The 20541-nt window shown below is 46.5% G+C and overlaps 1 protein-coding gene and 1 pseudogene across 5 annotated transcripts in view; both read right to left on the bottom strand.

Annotated features, from left to right (window-relative positions):
- Positions 1-20365, bottom strand: part of LOC142571356 (mitochondrial outer membrane protein SLC25A46-like) — a 61114-nt gene extending 40749 nt beyond the window's left edge. For all 5 annotated transcript variants that reach the window (XM_075679633.1, XM_075679634.1, XM_075679637.1 and 2 more), the window contains exons 1-6: positions 19890-20365; positions 19668-19710; positions 19485-19542; positions 19340-19417; positions 16946-17046; positions 16831-16887 (exon numbers count right to left, since the gene is read on the bottom strand). In XM_075679633.1, the coding sequence (XP_075535748.1) occupies positions 16831-16887; positions 16946-17046; positions 19340-19417; positions 19485-19542; positions 19668-19710; positions 19890-20091 (539 nt within the window). In that variant the 5' untranslated portion in view covers positions 20092-20365. The remainder of the gene's footprint in view (positions 1-16830; positions 16888-16945; positions 17047-19339; positions 19418-19484; positions 19543-19667; positions 19711-19889) is intronic.
- Positions 17060-19333, bottom strand: LOC142571355 (uncharacterized; annotated as a pseudogene).
- Positions 20366-20541: the final 176 nt, after the last annotated feature.

Raw genomic sequence — 20541 nt, 5'->3', positions numbered from 1 at the left:
GTGCATGTTTATCGCCCACCATTGACGCAGGTTTCATCACCAAGCGCCGCGAATTTTCTATTCGCACGTTTGTTGTGAAACAGCCTGCATGCACCTACCATAACGCAGTGCAACCATAAAGATTGCATGTGTTGGAAAGCCTGCTCACGCCAAGACACTGCGCTCCCCCTTCTCTCGCGCACATAAGAAACCGACGATCTCACGTAGCCGCCGGAATTCGCCGGTTACGAGTAGCGTGCGCATGATGCGCTGATGAAGATTCTATACTACACGTGCTACAACCGCCAGGAAACTTTTCCCGCGTTTAAACCGTCTGTGTAGATTGCCAACAGCTTTGGGGCAGCGCACAAATGCTGAAGATCGCATCACCGCATACGTTCTACGAGGAGGCATGCAGGAACATAACACTACAGTTGTTTGCCCGGAAACGTACTCACTGGAACGCTGAATGCAGCTTAGGAAAAAACATACTCGCCAAAGAACATTTCCAACACAAGGAGATGCTAACACTTCGCCTTCGTTCGCGTGGAAAGCAGTGCTTGCACCAGCATTTTTTGCTTCTTGGAGAGGCCGGCTCTTCGCAATCGGCTTGTACATGTAGTATGTACAAGTATGTACGTACGTGTAGTATGTACAAGTATAAACTCCTTACAAGTGATCTTGCACGCGACAGCGCTACAAGCGAGGCGATGGCTGTCGCGTTCACTCGTCGTCTGCAAGCCGAACTCCACGCGAGTGACTGCTTTGAGCGAAGACTTCCCGGTATGAGGGCAGCAATATACGCGCCGAAACTAGCGTGACGCATGCTTTATCAATTTAAGTTGATGTATTTTACTGAAGAAGGAGCATAATATATTTCTGAAGGTCTTGCACTAGGTTATTATTCTTGCACGTCTAAAATTCAATAGTTTGCTCGTTCCGCGCAACAAACAGTAGTACTTGAGTTATGTACATCCAGTTTCGGCTTCGCACAATTGGCTAGTCGCTCATAGCATTTCCAGGCGACGAGTTCTAGATTTCTAGAAACGAGCGATCAAGCGACAACACCGAGCGATTTGTTCACGCGACGGCCTGTTTTGTCGCTAGAAGCCGTCGCCCGTCACCGTCGCGCGCAAAATCGCTCTCGTAGAGTCTGGACTTAACGCCAAACTTCTCAGAGATACGCAAGCTCTCGAAAATTTCCATGACCGTCTCAGCAAAACACCACCAAACTACTTTGCACCGTGCTTCGTGTGTAGCGGCAGCAGTCGGTCCAGACGAACACCATTGTTGACGTCACGAGGCGCCCGACCAATCACAGGCGGAAACGAGGCGCGCGAGCTGGGCGTGTCTGCTGCTGCACTTTTCGTCGAAATAAAATATGTTTGCGCTTTCTTTCGCTCAATTTCGATGCGATATTCGAATTAAGAGGGTTGAAAACTACGGCGTACTGCTCTTCACTCATTTTTTCTGGAAAAGCTTTCAGCTACCCGTTAATCAACGATGGGGAGAAATTGACACTTTGATTTCACCAATACTGGCGAGTTCGGACAGCTTTTGCACTTGTTCTTTCTTCTTCAATTCAATTAACAGGTCTCCGCTGGTCATTTTCGAGGCTTTGTAGTCTTTTCCAATTTTTTCTATGAGGCATTTCGCCACCAAGAAAGGGGATAGCTTACGCATACTTTGTGTTCCTTCACTATGCAAGACGTGGTAACGTGGAAAGTTGTGCAGGTCGGTTCGGAGGGTAAATTGGTGTGGCCTCTTTTCAGAGGCCGATCTGGAAGTCGCGGAAAAGCTTCTGCCATAATATGGTTTCAAAATTCGGCGGCGGTGGTAGCCACCCACCACCGAGCCCAACAAGGGGACGCTACAGGTTGTGAGCAACCTGCACACGCCAGCTATGCACCGCCACTATAACCTAATGCATATAACCAAGACCGGATATACTACACACGGTTAACCCTTGCCGCCAGGAAATTCGGAAGTAAGAAGAAGTGATGAGAAGACAGGAAAGATGAAAAAAGCGAGAGAGAAAGACGAAGGTTGGAGAGGAGGACAGGAAAAAACGACTGCCGATTTCCTCCGGGTGGGTCAGTACGGGGGTGCCGTCTATGTGAAGCAGAGGCCAAAGAGGTGTGTTGCCTCAGCCGGGGGGCCTTAAAGGTCCGAACACCCGGCATCGGCTCAACCTCCAGGATCCCCCTTTCCCCAGACATGGCTAAGCCGCGCACGGCTACACGCGGGAGGGTCCAACCCTCGTGTGCTCGGGTACGTGGTGTCGCAACACACCAAACGCTTGCTGACGCAGACACCCCTGCGGGGAGTGCACCACTGAGGAGCTCCTTCGTGGATAAGAGATGCACAGGCTGACCTTGCTGTTTGCAAGCATATTTGAGGCATGGGCACAAAGGTGACGAAAAAAATTTTCTGTTTCATTTCTTCAATCAAGTCGGACAGCAGGTCACCGAAAGTGAGTGAAACTTACATCATATGATACTACAGATGTTCTAGCGCAAAGGCTCATTTCTGAATATTTAAATGTGGAATAATATAGCATGCCTCCAATGCCAAAAGCACTACTGAGTGATAGGCTACTTGCAAAATAGTGCCCACGCTCTTCCGTACAAAGTCATGGCTGGAAAACAATGCTCATCTCCCCTGTTACATAAGCTGCAGCAAGTCTGGGCCGCAAACAAGAAGACACACCAACAGTGTGTTGTCATGTTCTTTTTTGACCCCGTTTTTAGCACAGTTTGTTTTTCCAAGTCATGTGCCAACTAGGTCCCCCCCCATCACCATACATTATATAAATGCATCAATTTGTAAATGAAATGTTACGGCTTTTTTTTTTAAATCATTTTTAAAATAGCATAAGGATGACAGCACAATTTGATGCAAAGTGGTTGCATGCCTTAGCAATGAAAAACTTTTGCCAGAAGTTAAGCAAGGTGTTGTTTTGGCAACATACAACACACACACACGCACGCACACACACACATATATTGTCAAATTCTATGAAAACAGGCAACCTTAAGTTGAAGCATTGAGCTCGAGTCTCCAACCGTCAACCGAGCACACGAAAAACTCAATCACTAGCGTGTGGATCCGAGGGTTTTCGTCTGCTTCTTCACTGGTGTCCGTCAGAGCAGGTGCCAGCGCAGGGCGCATGGACTGGCGTGCGTCTTCGTCAACTTTCTAATTCTGTGGCGCCAGTTGCAAGGTGTGGCATTATTGTCTCCCCTCGGAAGAGCGTAGACTCAATGGTAAAGGAAGCACACACACTACAGGGCAAATGTAGAAGTACACATGCAAGTACATATGCACACCCAAACGCAGTCATAATGGGCAGTGATAGAATGCACGGTTAGGTCACCGAGGCACTAAATTATTGTCTACGACAAAAATTTAAAAAAAAAAAACAAAAAAAACGCCATGGTCCAAAAACTATGGTGATTATGGAGTGCAGTATGGTTGAGCTGCCCAATGTGCACAATCTCAGATAATGTTTTTCGACGTCGAGTTGGTTGGCTTCTATCAGAAAGAACTTTGTAATAAGTGACACCACTTACCCACTGCAAGACTTTGTAAGGTCCAAAGTACCAGCTGAGAAGTTTCTCGGAAAGACCTTTGCAGCGGGCAAGGGTCCAGACCAGAACCAAATCTCCTGGTTGGTACTCAACTTACTGATAGAAGAGGCTGCAGTGTTGTGTGTCGATGCACTGTTGTTTCTTTAGGTTCGTGTGAGCCAGTTGGCATACTTCCTCAGCACGCTGTATAAAGAGCTTGGCGTCTTGGTCAAGATGATCAAAGCTCTCACATGGGAGCATTGCTTCAAGAATGCTTTGAACTTCACAGCCATAAAAAAGGTAGAACAGCGAAAAGTGTGTGGTCTCTGCCGTAGCAGTTTTGTACGTAAAAATTATGTACGGAAGAACTTCATCCAATGTTTTCTGCTGCACACCTACATACATAAACAGCATGTCCGTCATCGTTTTGTTGAGCCTTTCGGTCAGGCCATTTGTCTGCGGGTGATAGCCAGTCGTATTTCAATGCATCATGTAACTGAATTGGAAAACATCTTCAATGAGCCATGCCGCAAATGCCGTTCCTCGATCTGTAATGACGCACAATGGGATGCCATGACAGTACAATGTTGTGTACAAAAAACTGCGCGACCTCAGAAGCAGTGCCTCAAGGCAAAGCTATTGCTTCAGCATAGTGCGTTCAATAATCTGGTGATGATTATCCACTTGTTTCCCAAAGATGACCGAGGAAACAGGCCCAGGAGATCCATGGCGATTTGGTAAAATGGTCTTCCAGGTGGGTCAATGGGTTTCAGTAATCCTGCAGGCTTCACAGCTGGTGACCTCTGGTGCTGGCACTCACGACAGGCTTCTACATACTGTTTAACACAAGTGGTGAGTTTTGGCCAATAGTACAACTTTCGCACTCTAGTAAGAGTTCTGGTGTAGCTTAGGTGGCCAGATGGAGGCTCATTGTGGCAGGTGAACACAATTTAGTCACGAAGCTCTGCTGGCACGACCAAAAGGTGCTGGCAGCAGAGTTTTTCTTATAATGAATGCCGTGTTGATAACAAAAGGATGACAGTCCACAAGCTATTTGCCAGGTAGAGGGGCTTTGCGGCCTTCTAGATGTTCAGTAATAGGCTGCAATTCCTCATCTGGGCATTGCTGGCTGGACAAATCAGCCACGCTTACAGCACCAAGGAAAGCGGTGTTGTCCTCAATGTCTTCATCAGCAGGTTCAACAGGCGCATGCGACAATGTGTAGGCATCTTCATGTGTGCGTTCAGACTTGTACACAATGGTTACATTGTATTCCTGCAGGCATAGGCTCCACCATGCCACTCGTCCAGAATGATCCCTTAAAAGCCAGCATAACGAGTGGTGATCTGTCAAGACCTTGAATGGGCAACCGTAAAGTTAAGTTCGAAACTTTGCTAGGGCCCATATGATGGCAAAGCATTCTTTCTCTGTATTGGTCTAGTTGGACTCTGGACACGATAGAGTGCAACATGCAAAAGGGGTTTGTATGAGTACCACACCCAGACCAATGTTACTGGCGTCTGTATGAATTTCAGTCTTGCCCTGTTCGTCAAAGTGTCCAAGAATGGCCGGCGAAGCCGGGCGGTGTCGGAGCTCGATGAAAGGTGCTGCTTATTCACCACTTCAAATAAATGGCATATTATCTCTTCTAAAACTAATAAGTGGTTCAGCAATCTTCGAAAAATTACTTATGATGGGCCAGCAGTATGCGCACAGGCCCAATAAGTGTCGGACACTTTTCTTATCGGTAGGGGTTGGGAAAATGGCCACAGCAGCAGTTTTGTTGGGATCGGGATGGATGCCTTCTGCGCTCATGACATGACCGAGAAACTTCAGCTTTTGGTAGTCTAAGTGGCATTTCTGAGGCTTTAGTGTAAGGTTAGCTGATCGGACTGCCTCAAATACTTGACATAGTCAGATAAGATGTTCAGAAAAGCTGGGTGACAAAATGACCACATCATCTAGGTAAGTAGAGGTAGGCTTTGCCATTTCAAGTCGGCCAGCACAGCGTCCATCCTTCAATGCAAAGTTGCCGGGGCAAAGCAAAGACCGAACAGAAGCACCTGGAACCCGTAAGGACCGTCCAGAGTGACAAAGGCAGGTTTTTCTCAGTCACGCTCATCGACCTCTATCTGCCAATAACCACTTTTTAAAACAAGTGATGAAAAAAAAAATCACCGATGATTACGATACTTCCTAATGCGAAATCAGAGTGCAGCTATGTTTTCATTTATAGTGGCTGGCGCGGAGAATCTGTCTTGTACAGCATGTTGCAAACGTAGCTGAGTGCAGCATGACCGCCTCGCTCATCGGGAGATCGCGAGAGGCAGTGCATAGGCAACGTGTGGGCACGATTCACAGCAGCTGTCGCAGACAGACCTCCCCTCATGCAGCATCTTGTTTAAATGTATGGTATTGGTCATACATGGATCAAGGAGCAAACAGGGATAGCCAATATTCTAACTGATATTAAGATAAAAAAAATGGAGCAGAGCAGGGTAGGCTATGTAATGCGTAGGATCGTTAACTGGTGGACCATTAGAGTTACAGAATGGGTGCCAAGAGAAGGGAAATTCAGTCAAGAACAGCACAACACTAGGTGGGGTGACGAAATTAGGAAGCTTGCAGGTGCAAGTTGGAATCAGTTGGCGCAGGACAAGGGCAATCGGAGATCACAGGGAGAGGCCTTCGTCCTGCATTGGACATAAAAATAGGCTGCTGCTGATGATGATGGTATCGGTAGCGTCATCGGTGAACAGATGACACGTGTTAATTTGGCGCCATCTTGTAGCCATCATCACCACAAAGCCCGTCTTGCACGGCACTGCGCTTTTCTTCTCGCGCTTTTGCCATAACCTCCTCATTAACTTTGCACCTCATGGTTCCACTGCATCCTCCTCCTTCGCTTTCCGCCTCACACTGTTTGCTGTTGCCATCTTTCATCCACGCTCCACATTTGCTCTTTCATCCTTCGCTGTGCTCGTTTGCACTGTTATAAGAACGCCAAGGGACGACGCCGACGCTCGCCACAGGAATGGGCGCCTAAGAGCTGCGCTCTAATATACTTAGCTTGTTGTAGCCAGCTGAGAGAATCATCAAGGCATGGCAGCAGGTAAACATTTTTGCAATGTTGTTGAGCTTTCGGTTGTCAACACAAAAGCGAATCGTGCCATCCTTCTCCTTGACGAGTACAACTGCAGTGATGACCACGGACTGCTTGAAGGCTGTGTAATGCCATCAGCAATAATTTTCTTTACTTGTGCTCTAATTGCCTCGTGTTCTTTCTGTGACACATGATAAGACTGGTGGTGGATATGACATGCATCGTTGTAGGTGATTATTCTGTGTTGTGTGATTGGTGTTTAACTAACTTTAGACGAATAAGTAAAGCACGACTTCAATTCATCAGGGCGTCTACCAAGTTGGCATTTCCAAATGCCCCGAATTTTCCAGGTTTTCCCGAGCACCTTTGCCAAATTTCGTGAATGAGCCAGAACTTTGTTTTACGTGAAGACAGGCTGACACCATGTTGCTCGATGCTGTCACTCTCTAGTAAGCATGTTAAAACAAAATATGAGTTAATCCAGTTTGAATAGTAAGGAGTAATATCTATTTTATTTAAAAAGAAAACAGAGGGCACAGCAAGAAAAATGGTAAGACCCATTCCAAATTTAGTCGAACATTTTTAAGTACAAATGAAAAGGATAGAGATGCATACATAAGTAAATATTTTTTAATATGAGCTATTTCTATCAACTGATAACAAGCTCATCGGTATGAGGCCTGAACTTTGTCACAACTAAGATTCTGTCTATCTCAGCAGCTGGAGAGTCAACCTCAACTGTCCGGACATACTGTCAGCCCGTACACAACATCTTAGTGTTGGGTTTCACTGCTTTAAAGAGTTTATTTTGGTTTGAATGAGGGACACATGCATCTCGGCGTCAGCCAACACTTCATTTGTTGAGCTCAAGCTCCTTCAAAAAAGCGGCGAAACGCTTCCTTTCCCATTAATTCCTCAGTGTGTGGGCCTTTCTGTTCTCATCCTCCTTCTGTCACGCGTTGACCCCATGAATCATTTGAAACATCCTCTTGGTCAGTTGTACAGCCAACGTACGATTTTTCGGACTCCCTAGGGAACGCAGAAACATACGAAAAATCGGGCAGTCCGAAAAAAAATGAAGACATATCTTTAACTGCCCTTAAGGACTAAAATTGCCACAGGCACGTCTAGTACACTTATAAGGTATATCGATGTTCGTACTGTGACAGGAGACGGGGGTGCACGCGTGTATAATTAAGGAATACATACGCTGTCCCGTGACAATTGCCCCTCCCCACGCTTATCCTTCACCGCGTAACACTGCTGTATTACGGCAAAGCTAACCTTTGGAGACTGGCATTATGCAATGCGCCGTGCTTTCTGAGTAAAAAACCTTGCTTGGGCTAGTTGGTACATGCTTGAAGTAGTAAAGGCAAGGCGCAGAAGACCAGGACTGGTCTTCTCAAAAAAAAAATAAAATAAAATAATGGCGCCGGTCCTGTCATTTGTGTTCTTCTTCCTGAGTCCTGGTATTCTGCGCCTTGCCTTTACTACTTCAAGCGTGCTTTCTGAGCTTCGAAGCCATTCGCGAGAACTACAAAGGCGGAGTCGGTGCCATTGCTGACAGCAGCGAATTTTTTCAATAAAAAACACGGCACACAACGGCAAGAAGCTTAATATCGAACGTAGAAGCAGCTAGGCCTAACGTTGCCGCGGTGGTGGCTACGACTGCCAGCGGATCTGCGTGCGAGTGTGCCGGTTCGAGGAGGCGAGATAATCAAAATGGCGGCGGTGGTGGCTTTGATTAATGTCATTGCAGACCTGCAGTCAGGGCAATATACATTCACTATACGGAGTACGCGATGGTGCCGCAAAGCCGTGGGAATTATCGGGCGTGTTCGAAAAATGTGGCGTCTGGAAAATCGGTCGTTAACCACTCTGGCCAGGCACGTACCCAGAGGGGGGGGGGGGCCCGGGCCCCCCCCGAAATCATGTGGCATACCCCCGCCCCCCTCCCCACCCACGCCACCACTCCTCACACATTCCTAAAGCGCCGCCAGATCAATGTTGAGACTTGGCAGCTGTTCATCGGTCAGCATTATGCTACCTTGTTCACTCCTTTTAGATGGCGGTAGTTATCGGCCTCTCTTGTAATGTCAAGGACAGTTTTCTCATAGATTCCGCACCCGCACAATTAACTCGAGGTGCGTTCAGTTGTCACCATCTATTCAACCGTCACGCCCATAGCTGTTGCTTTTGTTAGTTCAACCTTCTTTGTTTAGGCTGATCCTGGGACCAGGAGGGGGATGTGGCTGTTACTCAGCTGGTCTGTACTCTTATGGAACGAGTTGCGGCCAGAGAAAACGCCAATTGCGTTTAACTTTTCCCTTTGCTGCATTATTTCCTTGAGTTACAGCTCGCCGCGACGCTGGCAGATGCCCCGAACCATCTACACGTGATATGGGTTAGATAAGGTGGGAAATAAAATAATGTGAAAGAGAGTCCATCATGAAACCCTGCAATAACCCTTAACCCATAAGCAAGATGACTGTCGCCCGTTACCTAGTCTGTTTTTCCCTAATTGTATAGCACTTTTCGTGCAAAATTGGCAACTGGAAACAAAAATTGCAAGGAGTTGAGAAATTAAGCGATCTACTAAGGGAGAGAGCCAAGGCAACAACCAAACTGCAAGCAAAAGCAAATAATAAAAAAGTTAACCGTTGTTTATGAGAATATTTATGGATCAACATCTTTTTATTTAAATAGGAAGTAGAGAAAACGCCGCCGGAAGTGGAGAACAATTACTTGTTTTGAATGATGCTTCTACAGTTATCGGTCGAACCGCCTCACCTAGCCACTTCTCTGCTGTGCTTATGTGGGTGTTTTTCTAACCTTTCGCGGTGAGCGCAGTACGTTAGAATCGCAGAGTCCAACAACAATTCAACAACAATGCAGACGAGTTACAACAAATGATTGGGGACCTTAACAGAGAGAGTCTAAGAGTGGGGTAGAATATTAATACGCAGAAGACGAAGATAATGATAAATAGCCGGGCAAAAGAACAAGAGATCAGGATCACCAGTCGGCCACTAAAGACTGTGAAGGGCAACACTGGATTTTGTCAACCAAGGGAACAGGCTGGCTTCAGGAAGAGATACTTTACAATGGATCACATCCATGTCATCAATCAGGTTATCGCGAAATCTGCTGAGTACTACTGCAATGTGTACGTGTACCTAGATCAATTAATCACAGGGATCCCTGATCATGAGAAGGAAATTCACAGAAGAAAAATATGTTGGATCGCATACGGCAGAAATTGCCAGCTCCTGACTGGAAGCTTACCATTATTACTGAAAAGTAAGGTGTGCAATCAGCGCATTTTGCCAGTGCTGACATATGGGGCAGAGTCTTGAGAGCCAGTTAAGGACCGCGCAAAGAGCGATCGAACGAAGATTGCTAGGCATAACGTTAAGAGAGAGAAAGAGAGCGGTTTGGATCAGAAAGCGAACGGGTATAGACGGTATTCTAATTGACACCAAGAGGAAAAAAATATACCTGGGCAGGTCATGTAATGCGCCGGTTAGATAACCGTTGGACCATTAGGGTTACAGAATGGGTACCAAGAGAAGGAAAACGCAATCGAGGACGACAAAACACTAGGTGGAGCGATGAAATTAGGAAATTTGCGGGTGCTTGTTGGAATGGGTTGGCGCAGGACAGGGGTAATTGGAGATCGCAGAGAGAGGCCTTCGTCCTGCAGTGGACATAGAACAGGCTGGTGATGATGATGATGATGATGGAGTTGTTGGGCCCCCCCCGAAAAAATATCCTGGGTACGTGCCTGACTCTGGCAATACCTCATGCCGATTACACGGTGTCAATGACGATTCGTTGCAATTCCTCTGTTACTGGAGCCAGCATTAACACGACTTTCTTTCCCTTTCAATAAAGTTAAAGCTAACTTTCCCTAGCTGATAAAAGCACGAATTCCCTGAGTTCTCCCTGAGTATTTCCAGACTTCAAATTCCCAGAGAATTCCCGGTTTTCCCGGTTGGTAGACACGCTGATTCATATATAGTTGCCGCAGTGCCTTCTCTTCCGCCTCCAGCAGCTCATTATCGATGTCAATGCCTGCAACCGAGGCTTCATTGATGTTGGTTTTTTCAGGTGCAAAACACTCCATGTCCCCCAAGGCTTCAGCGTAGGCGATGGCAGTGCCAAGAAAAAAGGTGTCGAAGGTGACTAGTAAAATTTGTAAGCAATACCTCAGCCTGACCACCCAAAGGTCGACGATGCCCCGTGCCACACACTTGGTGTGCCCCTTGCCCCATGCCACACCAAGCAGTGCAACAACGTGTTCACCAGCTGTACAAACTTGCGTCCCAGTCTAAGGCATAACCTTTATGAGAAGGCTCGCCAATTTTCTGCTCATAATTGAGTAATCAGCATGAGCATCTACTAGCCCCTGACATTTCTACCGTCGACGAGCACAGGTATGTTCATTGAGAACTTGTCGCCAGGCTGAGGCACACATGTGAAATCTCTGGATACAGGCGTCGTTAAATCTCCATCGGGTGAAGGTCGTGTCAACTGGAGGTCTTCAGCATGTCACGTATCAGTGGCTTCACCTCAAATCATTGATGTCAAGTTTTTCAGGTGAGGGCTCAAAGACTGTCCCTGAGTCATCCTCGAAGTATACCTGTACGACTTGGATAGGATCGCCACAACTGCTGCATCTCGGTGCCAGTGGCACATGGTGCTGGGCAATGAACTCTTCAATTTCGGGCGTCCTCTATCCAAACTGGGGTTGACGTGAATTGGCATCAAAATTCTGCAGTCCAAGTTGGCCGTAGTGGCACTCTCAGAATGTGTAACCCGCCTCACCACAATGATCATAAAGCAATCGTCATTCGGGCGTGTGCCAAATGTCCAATTTATGTCTGACAGAGCGAGTGTCTTGAAAGTAAGGAACCGCCTGTGCCGAGTGAAGTACAATGTTAGGGGTAACAGGAGCTAGCGGCGCTGATGCAGGGATGAAGCGCCTGAATGTGTCTCCATAAGCCACGTGCTGGAAATCACTCGCCGCAGCTGGTGATGCCGATGTAGGGAAGCTGCGCCTCAACATATCAGCGCAAGTCGCACACTGAAATTCACTCATTTGTGGTGCCTTTTCAGGCCGAAGTTGAGGTACCCTGAGTGCATGCTGCACTTCATGATGCATGATGCTGGCAATATAGTTGACAGTAGGCTGCTGCACCCAGTGAAGCTGTTACAGCTCTTCACGGACTAACAAATATTATCTTGCGGAGCATTTCAAGGTCAGTCGCAAAAGCTCCCAGGCCGACAGTTGTCGAGGCAGCATTTACTTCCCAGTTGAACCAGCTGCTGTAGCACCTTCTCCATAGCAATGACTTCTGTGAAGAATCAAGTGAACCATCCTCAGCAGACTACAAACAAGCACACCAAAAAGCTGCTCTTTGACACCGCGCATCAAGTGACGAAGCTTCTTGTCTTTCAGCATGCTAGAATCGGCTCACCTGAAGAGACATGTCATGTCTTCCACGTACGTAGCAATACTTTCATTAGGCTTCAGCGTGTGCGATTGGAGGGCCTGTTGCGCTCGCTCTCAGCGTTTGGGGTTTGAGTAGGTCTCCAAGAGTTGCTGATGTAATTCACGCCCTATCGCCAGGGCCTCAATGCAGTTCTGGAACCAGGTGCAAGCGCCGTCCTCGAGGCTGAAATACACATTCCTTAATTTCACTTTGTCATCCAATCATTGGAGGCTGCTACTCGCTCAAAGTCGTCCAGCCAGTCCAGCCTTCAAAAAGGTCGCCGTAGAAGGAACTTGGCAATCGCTGGTTCTGCAGTGCATAGCGAGTTGGCACTCTGGCCTCCGTACCTTCTACCATGGCCATTGTCCTCCCAGATGATGGCACAATCTCAGGGGCTACTTCCCGAATTCTCTGGCTGGCATGGTGCACTGGTGTAAGCTCCATATGGCACGTTTCAGACATTTGTCCCATCGCAGTGCTAAACTTGAGATGCCCCAGTTCCATGTTGCCATCAGTCAGAAACACATGCGGCCTTCCCGAATGCTCATGGTCATGCAAGTCTTCACGGCTCTTTTGCAAACTCACACCACTACCACCTCACACTTCTCAAAGCGAGACACGTTTCCCCACACATGGGCTGCATTTCCTTGTAGATTTCGATGGGTGTTCGTCTCTTGCTCCATAGAAAACGAATCACATGTTGTTGCTTGTACACCATGGATGTGTGAAGTACAACCACCATCTTCAACAACTGACAGCAGTGCCGTGCCGTGAAGCTATCGGCAGATAAGGCCAGGCTGGTCCAAGAAAGGTTCACTGCTGGGAATGGGTATGTTGACTTTGCATTTACAGCCATAATTTGGCTAAAAAAATAGGGGCCCCTGAAGACTTTCTGATTGGCCCTCGTAAATTTCTGGCTAGGGCACTGCTGGTGAGTATTTGTCCCCTTTTGAACACTGGCCGTGGCGGCTGGGAATTAAACTTGCAACCTCATGCTCAGCAGCAGAACAACCCAGCCACTGCAGTGGGTCCAACTTTTATATCATGCTCTGTCCTTTGGTTACACACATGGCACATGGCTAGGCTGATGCATTATATTGCAGGAAACTCACTGCACCAAGTCCATTTGCAGGCAAAACCCACAAGAACAGCTTTCACATGTGAGGCTTAGGAACACTACATGCCCACAACATGCTCAAGAAATGCAGAGAAAAATACAGCATGAAATGCCTAGCCAACCAGTTTCACACACTATGGTGTAGAAGGACTTCCCAGTTTAAAAAAAAAACGAGTTCAGTTGGATTTTTCGATGGGGCCCAATTGGTTCCAATTGAATGTCATCAGAGGCCCAAGTTGCAATTGGGCATCATGAGAAGTCCATTTGGTACTAGTTGGACAACACTGGAGCTTGGTATGCCAAATGGTCCCAAATGGACCCAACTGGAAGTCGATGAGTAATCTTGTGAAACAATAGGATAGTTGATAATAATAATAGCACAATTATAATGTTAGTTTTAAAGTAAAAGATCTATTTTGGTGTAATCAATGGAGAGAAGCATTTAGCTTTCTCTCAAGTTAAATATTTCTCTTGAAATTTTACCAATTTCTCATGAACCACTGTCACCACTTGGTCAACCAAATTTTGCTCGCATATATAGCACCTGACGTGCATTTCAATGGAGAGAAGCATTTAGCTTTCTGTCAAGTTAAATATTTCTCTTGAAATTTTACCAATTTCTCATGAACCACTGTCACCACTTTGTCAACCAAATTTTGCTCGCATATATAGCACCTGACTTGCATTTCTCATAGTGAAGTGGTGAGTGTTGGGTATTTCAATGAAGAGAATTGCCATAGTGTTTTCATGTATGAGTGTGCTTCTCAAAAGGAGTTTCAAGTATACCTGTGTTACATCAAGGTTAGAGCCCATCTAGGCTTTCTTTTTTCCATTCCTTTGGTTTTCATGCTGGTCGCAAGTCTAATTCAAAGACCAATTGAGTCCAATTGTGTTCAAAAACGCCAATTAATCCAACTGCACCTGTTGGATTTTTCCAATGGGTGTCCCAAAATACAATTAGAAATACCCAATTGGTTCCAATTGGAGATGTCTAACTGGCTTGAACATTTTTTTTTTATTACTGGGTTGTTGTTGGGATAGTTGGTGTTTGCTTACCAACATAATATTGCGCAAAGGCACAACTACAAACGAGAGACACAAGGTGAGCGCCTGTGATGTATTCTGTGTCTGTTCTTTGTGACTGTGCCTTCGCACTACATTATGTTGGTAAGCAAGCACCAACTAGCCCAACAATGACCCAGTAACAACACAGCACCTGTGTTGTGTTCTTCCTTCAGTTCTCATCATTTGTGCTGCACACACATGTCAATATTGAATCACCAACTCGCCCAAGCTTCCACCTTATCAAGGTAAACACACACTATTATTAGGGTTAACAACCACCCAATTTAGCAGGACAGCCCCAACATTTAAGTAAATGTCCAGAGTTTTGTTTTTCCACTGAAAAACAAATCAGATGTGCTTTTTATAATGCCTGACAGCTCAGTCACACATTCCTCTGTTTTATATTCTAGTAGCCAGGAGTTCAACGAAAGTTTGTCTGGTCAGGTAACATGATGATGAAGAAATTGCAGTCACTGACCAAGTCAAAGTGAAAATATTGCATCTATTGCATCATCATAAACATAAAGACAGTTTCATTTTTGTTGCAGTTTTATTTCTGCTGTAGGCCCTAACCAGTCACAGAAGGGCTTTTTCTTTCTTTTTTAGCAGGCTAAATACATCAGTATAGCTAGAGTAGGAAGTCGCCATTTTTTTTATTTGTGTAGAAGAAGTAGCTCCACGCACCTACACAAAGCTATGTTTTATAGCAGTAGTGCAGTATGAAAACTACACTTTCTACACTGCAGTTTCGATGACTGCACATGTAGGCAGCAGACGACAGGCAAACGGGCTGGTGTTGCAAATGTATGGTGTCATTTTGTCTGACTGTCGGCACTGATATGGTGACGATAGTGAATGTTCACTGCAGGGACAGCAGCGAAGTGCTGGCGTGACTGTGTGTCCCAGAGGAAGGTGAGCTAACCTTCCAAGAAGATAAAATTATCTTACTCATGCATGGTGCAACCTGTCTAAGACTACGCACTGTATCATATGCATAGAGTAGTTGTCTTCATGCGCTGCACATATGTGATGTATTTAGCTGACGTTTGTCTAGATTTGTTGCCGATAGGAAATTTTTACACTGACATTTAGTTTCAGGCAAGGGCATATACGCAGCCAGCAGGTACAAAGTCATGCGCTTTCTTTCTGCCTATAAAAAATATGCACAGTCTGCTCTGATTGGCTACAGTCCAGTGCAGCACACGTCATAACCTCTGCCTAGCACTACAATCGTCTGCATGAGCCTCCACGAAGTGCAGGTTAAAAAAAAATATCCCTAGTAGCTATATCTCTATTGGTAGCCGTGCTAGCCAATCAACTACTCCACCTGCCAATGTTCAAATCGACACATGGTAGGACTGCAAAAGATTTTAAAACTTTGTTGCACATACAAAATTTCAGCTCCTGTACAACAAAATTACGGCTCCTGACACTTACAGAATTGGTTGTCGCCAGCACACCCCCCCCCCCCCCTGTTGTCCTAACTTTGCCCACTCAAGTGTTGGCAACCCTAATTTTAATGTCCTTTGCCACTTTACGCTTCATTTATCGATCACAAACACATTTGACATTTCATTAATTGCACATAAATGATAAGTTTCTTGCAAGCACTGAAATGAACCTTCGGTATGTAAACCTTTTTCCAAGATTAAAACGACCATGCAATCATTTTAATTATTGTTTATCGAACTGCTGAGAAAACTGCTGAGAATGTGAAATGAGCATGCCACATTCTTTAAACTTGCATGCTCTTTACATGACATGGCACTTTTGTGCATTTACCTTGTTTCATAAATGAAGTGTTTTGTTTGGTATGAATGTAATTTTAAAACAAAACTGCACTAGCCATATCAACAATGGTCAGAACAATGGTGTGAACACGGTCACAAACCTGGAAATGGCACAGTAAGTGTAAAATCAAATGACATGCATAAATATTCTTTTTTTCTTTCTTGTCTTTTTGCACAACACACACAATGTCCAATTTGGTCAGGAGGATCCCGCAAACAAAATACACACAACTGCAGCTGAAAAAAAAAGAAAAGCAGCACAGCTATCAGTTGACAGCAATGCTTGATAATGGCAATGTTATGTTTAATGTTTTGTAATTAAAATGTTACAAAGCCAGACAAATCTTCAGTATATGTATCACTCAACACAAGAAAAACCTGTATTTCTTATGTATGTTTTATACTTCCCTTGACCACTAACCAAAGCAAAAGCTGTTTTGCATGCTGCACATCCAGCTCCTATATTTTTGTGTCCATATAAGCATAGTTGCAAGTCCCATTTAGCCAAGCTGTTAACTGTTGAACAACATTTTTTGTTCTGTGCATGTCAGCAAAATGAAAGGTGCTTCGGCAGCACTGCTAATATGAATGCTAGATACTTGTTTAAATCAGAGCCGTTAAGGTTCAAAAAGGAAACACTACTGATGCACAAGCATTACCTATGTTCAGTCCATGTCAATATTTTTCTGCTTTGAAGTTTTGGAACAAATACCTTTTGAGAAGTAGATGCTGCCAAAGCTGACGAAGAGAGCTGTGCGATGCGAGTTCGCTGGAAAAGGAAAAAGAACATTTCAGTCATGAGATAGACTTTCCAATAAAACACTCACCGAGGAAGTGAAGTTGTTTCAGCGAGCACAGTCTCCACCACCACAACGATGCCACGTACAATAAACATGCTTGGTGCACCTTTCCAGAGGGTGATCAGGCCCTGTGTAGTTAGAACACACGACACAGCTGTAAGTCAAGGAATATAATGAAACACATGATGACATACTAAAATAATTGTCACATCAACAGACGACTTGTGCAGCTTATGCTACATCATCCACCGCTATTCAAATATTGCGAACACACTCAGCAGACCGACATTTAAAATCAAAGTGATGTTCATCCTAAGCCTTGACCATCTGACATGTAATGGATGGATGGATGAAAAACATTTATTCAACGGATTGAGAGTTTGCAGGCCAAACATGGCCCTTTACATAGGTGGAGTCCTTAGCCTGGGACCCCACTGGACGAAGCTGCTACCCGCACCCGTTGGACTAGAGCCCTTTGGGACTCCAGCGCCGAGCGATTGAGTAGGGCTGCCTCCCATGCCTCTCTAGTGGGCGAAGGGTTGGGGGGAAGGGACGGATTCGTCTGACATGCCCACACCATGTGAAAGTTATCGGAGACTTCCCCACAGTGAGGGCATCGCCCATCAACTTTTGGGTCAAAATGTTTTGCTATTGCAGGACACAACAGGGTGTTTGTCTGCAGGCGCCGCAGTGTTCGTTCATCGGCCTTACTCAGGCCCTTAGCAGGGACCGGGAAAAGCCGATGACGTTCGCAATAGTCTGCCAGAATTTCCCTGAACCGCAGAAGCGGTTGTCTAATCTCTGAGCCGGAAGAGTCTGGTTGAGGTGCCCGGTGGGTAAGCGCTCGGGCGGCCGCGTCCGCAGCCTCGTTACCTCTAAGGCCCTGGTGGCCCAGAGTCCAAATAATGCGTTTGGGTGAGGGGTCCGATTCCCTCACGGCTCGCTGTAAAATGCAGTAGGCAAAAGGTGATACCTCGCCCGCCAGGTAGTGCTCACAGGCTCTGCGCAAATCTGTGATGATTACCTTCGAATTCGGGTCCGAGGCGGCAAGTGCTATAGCAACCTCCTCGGCCTGCGCGGAGTTGAAAGCGCGGTAGGAAAGTCCGTTAACTCGTTGGTCCTGGTGAACTACGGCAGCCGTGTAGAATCCAGTGAGCGACGGCCCTGCCACATCAACGTAGTATACACCCTGCTTTAATCCATATTGGTGTTCGAGAGCCCGAGCACGCGCCTTTCGTCTGCCTTCATGTGTCTGCGTGTCCATGTTGCGCGGGAGTGGAGGGACCCAGAGCTTGTGACGCCAGAGCTCCGGAAGCCTGCATGTCTCCTCTGGAATGCACTCGTGTTGTATGTGCAAGTGGTCTAGCAAGTGGCGCCCGGACACTGTCTGCGAGAGTCGCGTGTATTTCACAAGGTGGGCCTCCTTTAACTCCTGGTAGGAGTTAAGCACACCTAGAGCCAACAACTTAGCGTTGCAGGTAGCCACCGGGAGGTCCAAAGCTCGCTTTGTAACCTTCCTTATGATGGCGTCGATGTGTTCATCGTGTTTCTTTGTAGTTCGAAGGTAGGGTACGGAGTATAGGATACTTCTGGTTACGAAGGCATGGGCGAGCCGAAGCGCGTCCCTGCCCCGCAACCCACCGCGTTTGTTGGAAACGCAGTGGATCATACGTCCGACCTGTTCGCCTATGCGTTTGAGTTTGTCGATAGTAAATTCCGGGCTGAGTCTGTGATGGATGAACAGAACCAGGATCCGGATCTCCTCGACCTCTCTAATAGGACCTCCCATCAGAAAGAGACGCAAACTCGCGTTGTCTTTGGGATTGGTTTTAATGTGAAGAAGTTCCGATTTTGCAGGAGCGCATTGGAGACCACAGTGGATAGCATAGCTATCGACAATGGAGGCGGTCCTCCATTTCCCCAATGCTCCCTTCGGTAGTCTAAATCGTTATGTCATCCGCGTAAAGTGCGTGTTGGATGCCTTCCACCCGGGCCAATTGTTGTGGAAGCTGCATCATGGCAATGTTGAAAAGGAGTGGCGACAAGACCGCTCCTTGGGGAGTGCCCCGTAATTGGCTCCACTTGGCACTCTGCCACAAGGATTGAAGTGCGTCCGTATGACTGTTCACAGGTGAATGTTTGCCACAGACTGTTTGTCTGTGGCAAACACAACTCCACATAAGAGCCCTGGTGAGCCATGTCAAGCTCAGTCAAGTGCTGCAAGACAAATCATCCACTGCTTCTGAAATGATCACGATCGCCTAACCACACATGTATCATATGGATATAAGAGCACAATATGGCCACATCGTCACTTCGCCACCTCAGTTACAAGGTACAGTAACAAGTCACGGCTTTTCGCCGTTTTCCAATCTGCCATGCCTAATATAATGTCTGAAATACTTGCAACACAACCGTTACCTGTCTCTGCTGCAACCTCGCAATGATAGGAAACAGCGTCCATGGTGTCAAGTGGTACTTGCTGGCAGTCCTATGCACCTGCACTTATAAAAAATGAATAAACTTAGTTCACCGGTGAAAGGTTCAATAGTGGCGACCATGTCACCTGGCATTGTCTTCTCAGCACTATGCATGGCTGCGCCACCAAGTTGTCAAGAAGAATGCTGAAATGCAATAAAATTCTGATTTCAGGCGTGACCTCACAAGGCGACTTTGTTTTGTGAACCATGCACGCCTAGAACTAAATCACACGTGTGGTTGCAGATAATAGCATGGTATTCAGCAGTACCTCCCTAATCGCAAGGCCACTTCGGAGTGCGGCTGGATGGGCTCTGGAATGGGGATACCGTTTTCATTACGAAGACGAGTCAGAATGAATGCAAAAAAAAAAAAAAAAAAAGCGATGCAGCAACGTCCAATGGTCGCATATTTTTCCTACTGCATTTGCGTTGCGGACGTGCAACGAGAAGTTCACTTCTCGGCAGAGCTCAAAGGTCTTTCTGTCACTCACCTGGTTCCTTTGGAGGAGTTGGCCGGTCTCCATCTCCCCGAGGCGAAGGAGCTATCTGCGGGTAGTCATAATGCGTTCGCGCGCGTATGCTAGGTCCCACAGTCAACTCCGGTATAGGGCGCAACAACTCCCCGTCTCGAGCGTAGTCGCTTGAGGAAGTCCCAGACAGTAGCCTCTGGGTTCGCTGAGGATCTGGCTGCATTTTGAAGCCGCGTATAAGCACTGCCCGTGGCACCGCCGTCGACCGCTCCCGTCAGGTCATGAGCAGAGCGCCTCCATTAACTTCGCCAGTAAAGATTTTTGAGAAACACGCACCGATAAGATACACGTCACTGCACTGAGGGCTACTCTACTGAGCGCAAAATGTAAGCCGCAAACCAGCGACCACTACAACCGAAAGCATCCGATGCCCATAAGCTGCTTGGCTTTACGCCGCAGGTCTGCCTTTGATATTCGGACTGCTGATGGATTATGCTATGGATGCTCGTGGATTGATTGGCGCCTACAAGGAACGTCTCCTCTGATTTAAGCATGATTTAAGAATGCCTGTAGCACACATACTTGCATTACTTTATTTTCTAACTATTTTGTAAATTCAATACGTTATTTTAGTTAGTATAATGCTATAATGTTTTAATACCTGCCGGTGCTA

Source organism: Dermacentor variabilis, chromosome 2, assembly GCF_050947875.1.
Source record: "Dermacentor variabilis isolate Ectoservices chromosome 2, ASM5094787v1, whole genome shotgun sequence".
Classification (NCBI taxonomy): Eukaryota; Metazoa; Arthropoda; class Arachnida; order Ixodida; family Ixodidae; genus Dermacentor; species Dermacentor variabilis.
Note: the sequence above shows the minus strand (reverse complement) of the source record. Positions and strands in the feature narration are given on the sequence as shown.